We start from the raw sequence: 3,410 nt of genomic DNA, 5'->3' as shown, positions 1-3,410 counted from the left end.
ACACACACACACACACACACACACACAAATACACAAACACACACACACACATATGAACTCATTTAAGCCCGCACTCACATATACGGGAGTTTTGGGTGTCTTGATTTTTCTTTGCACTGAATGGCCTTTTGCGTGGTTACAGGGCGGCTCTTGTCGGCCCTACTTCTTTTCTTTCCCATAATTGTTTCTGTCTGTCTGTCTCTCTTTGTTTTCCCTCTAGTCTGCAGCAAATGGCTATTATCGCGCTGATGGGCTTCTCTTCGCTGGAACCGATTTATAAATAGCCGTTATCGAACTTATTGCGTTGCACTTTAAAATTACTGAAACCGTAATACAAATGGCTATTATTGAGTCGATGTGCTTCTATTTAATGGAACAGAATAATTATAAATGGCTGTCATCAAATCTGCGTGCTTCTCATTACTCAAACCAAATAAATGAGTGGGTAGTTAGTGGGTGCTTTGGCGTGGTTTGATCCTTTCCTATGGAACATCTGTTGTCCTTATTACTCTTCCCTCTTGTTTTTGTATATATGTCACTGTCTATCACACCTAATTTTTGGCGCTTATGTGACCTATTTGTGTTGCAAGTGCTGTAAAACGCCCATTAAAACTAAAAACAAAAACTAAACCTAATAAATGGTGGTCATCAAGTGGATGGGCTTCAAAAGTAATTAAACCAAATATTTATTATATGGTTGTTGTCTAGTTTACTGACACCAAAACAAATAAACAATTTTAACCCGCCCCACCACCACACACCCCCACCCCCCCAAAAAAAGAAAGGGTTATATTACTATCACAACAACAAAAAATACAATCCAAAAAGTACCAGCAAAGCTACCCATCCTTAACCTGGCTGTAGACGCGGTGCTGGGCACGTTTGAGGACAATGGCGGCAACATGTTCTGGACGATCGCGGCCAAGATGCCGGTGCAGGCCAACCCCATCGTGTGCTGGAAGTTCCTGCAGCTGGTCCACAAGCTCATGAGGGACGGACATCCTAATGTGAGTCTAATACGATAAGATAAGATAAGATAAAAGATAAAATGAGATGAGATAAGATAAAATAAGATAAGATAAGATGAGGTATAGTAAGGTAAGGTTATGTAATATAATGTAATGTAATGTTAAAGAGGATATGGTAAGATAATATGAGACAAGGTAGGATAGGATAAGGTAACATATGATGAGACAAAATGAAATAAGATAATACATGTACTTTAATGTCCCATAGAAAACTTTTCATGACTTAACATCTCTGTGTGATATTATCACGTTGACTGAACTTTTTGATAGAGCTGTAAGACACGAGAGTGCAGGTCTTGGCATGTACTGTTCTCCATGTTTAAGATGGAAAAAAATTAATTAAGGTCATTATCAGGGGCTGGGTTGGACTGGTGTGATCTACTTCTGTTTCGCTTCAGTGGTGTATTTTTGGGGGTTTTTTTGTTTGTTGTTTGTTCAATCTGCTCCTGGCAAAATAAGGCCATTGCTGTACTGACAGGCTTAATTACTACTGACCCATTCAACACAAATGTCTTTCAGGTACATCACTGTATTTTTATGCGTTCTTTAGTAATGTTTTTATGTTTCTTTGACAGGTTGTTCAAGATTCTGTCAAGTATGCTAATCAGATCAGGGATGTGGGAAAGCTATGGGTATGTTTTGCAAAATGCTCTTATGTCATTGTTTATTATCATTTATTGTTTAAGATCATTTACTCTTTGTTTGACAAAGATTTAGACCATAGTGTCATTAAAATACTATACTCAAGTCCAACCAATTTTTTTGTTTTCTTTATTATTGTACTTTCAACAAAGATTTACTCCATGTGATTTTGATATAAGTTTCGGAGATGGAAAGTGATGAGTTTGTATTGAAAGAGGAAAGCTTTCTCATGCCGGGTTAGGAATATTTTTTTAGCGTACATTGTTTTATATGTCAGTATCTTAGCCCAGTGTGGACCTGATTTTGTTGGCTTCTTCTGCTGTTGCTGTTCCTAGTCCCGCAGCCTTTGGTTGTAGAGAGTGACAGTCTTTGCAAATTGTTTTCTGTTGAAGTATGAATAGATTTTTGGCTGGCCTGTCAATCGGAACGCCCCAGTTTCCCCTCTCCAGACATTTGTGTGTACTTGTGTAACGTGCCAGCATGCAAGCAATGACAGAAATGTGTACTCTAATGCCTTTATGAGACTGTAAAACAGACCAATGCTAGTCTCAGGACAAGTGTCAACATCGTAACTTTTGCTTTGATTCGTGGGTTTGTTTACACTTAGTGCTGGCCAACCTGGGCGACATTGCGCACTAACAGTTGATTTGGTCATTTTGGTGGGTGGTGGGAATCACCCGCGTAGTGACAAGTATTATTTTTTTGCATGTCCCACATTGAAATAAATGTAGGAGAGTGGTGCATCATGTATGAAAATTCTAGCTTCTGAAACGTGACAAAGGTTGGTGCTGGCTATAAAACGGTTGACAAGTCCTGGATTTAGATGCTGACATATTGTAGTATTACTCAGATAGAAAGTAGGTGAAAAGTGATGTGAAATTTTGAGGTGTTGTAGTATTACTCAGGTAGAAAGTAGGTGAAAAATAATGTGAAGTACAATCAAACCTGCTTTAAAGGCCACCTGTATAAGACAGTCACCTGTATAAGCGTTCCCTTCTTATTTCCCCCCTTGCTTTCTTTTTAACATTGGTATGCCACTGTGTAAGACAGCCACTTTTCCCCTCGATCGTGGGTGGCCATATTGAACAAACTCGACTTTACTTTTTTATTGAATTTGCAATGTTTCCTTTTTCAGGGTCACCTGAAGGAGGGATATGGCAGACTGATAGCTGGTTATTGCAAACTGCTCATACAGAAGTTCAAGTTTCATCGGAAGGTAGGGACACTTTGGTGTGAATCAGACATAGTTGTCACCTAATAATACGAGGCATAGTGTTGTCACCTAATGTTTCATTGGAAAGTAGAGACATTTTGGTTTTCCTTTTACCTTGGTTTGGCTCATTATGAATTGGACTTTAGGTATAAATACTGTTGTCACCTATATTATTTTAATTACGTGTATATTTTTAATCTAGACACAGTAGAATTGAGATTGTTGTCACTTATGTTATTTTGATTATATGTCTATATTTTTAGCAAGGGTCATTATGAATTAGATATTGTGAATGGGGAGGTTGTTTTTTAAATCAAGTATATTTGTTTTTCTGCTGGTATGTTGTATCCCTCTCAGCTCAGGTTGGCTCTCACAGGCAGAGTTGAAGCCTGCCTCCTTCATGCTCTAAATTGTGTCAATAAAACGCTGTAATTACAATTACCCTCCTATCTTACCCTGAGACGATAAAGGGATAATGATTTAGTCTTCTGTCAGATCAACAGGGGAAATAACCCGGAAGGTGGGGG

General features: G+C 38.5%; 1 protein-coding gene across 1 annotated transcript in view; it reads left to right on the top strand.

Moving 5' to 3' along the window:
• Positions 1-3,410, top strand: part of LOC101858070 (huntingtin-interacting protein 1) — a gene marked incomplete in the record, with an annotated part of 68,606 nt that overhangs the window by 26,827 nt on the left and 38,369 nt on the right. The window contains 3 exon segments of the mRNA XM_013089008.2: positions 865-1,007; positions 1,604-1,660; positions 2,806-2,886. Coding sequence (XP_012944462.1) covers positions 865-1,007; positions 1,604-1,660; positions 2,806-2,886 — 281 coding nt within the window.

The sequence above is a fragment of the Aplysia californica genome, unplaced genomic scaffold (genome assembly GCF_000002075.1).
Source record: "Aplysia californica isolate F4 #8 unplaced genomic scaffold, AplCal3.0 scaffold00856, whole genome shotgun sequence".
NCBI lineage: Eukaryota > Metazoa > Mollusca > Gastropoda > Aplysiida > Aplysiidae > Aplysia > Aplysia californica.
Note: the sequence above shows the minus strand (reverse complement) of the source record. Positions and strands in the feature narration are given on the sequence as shown.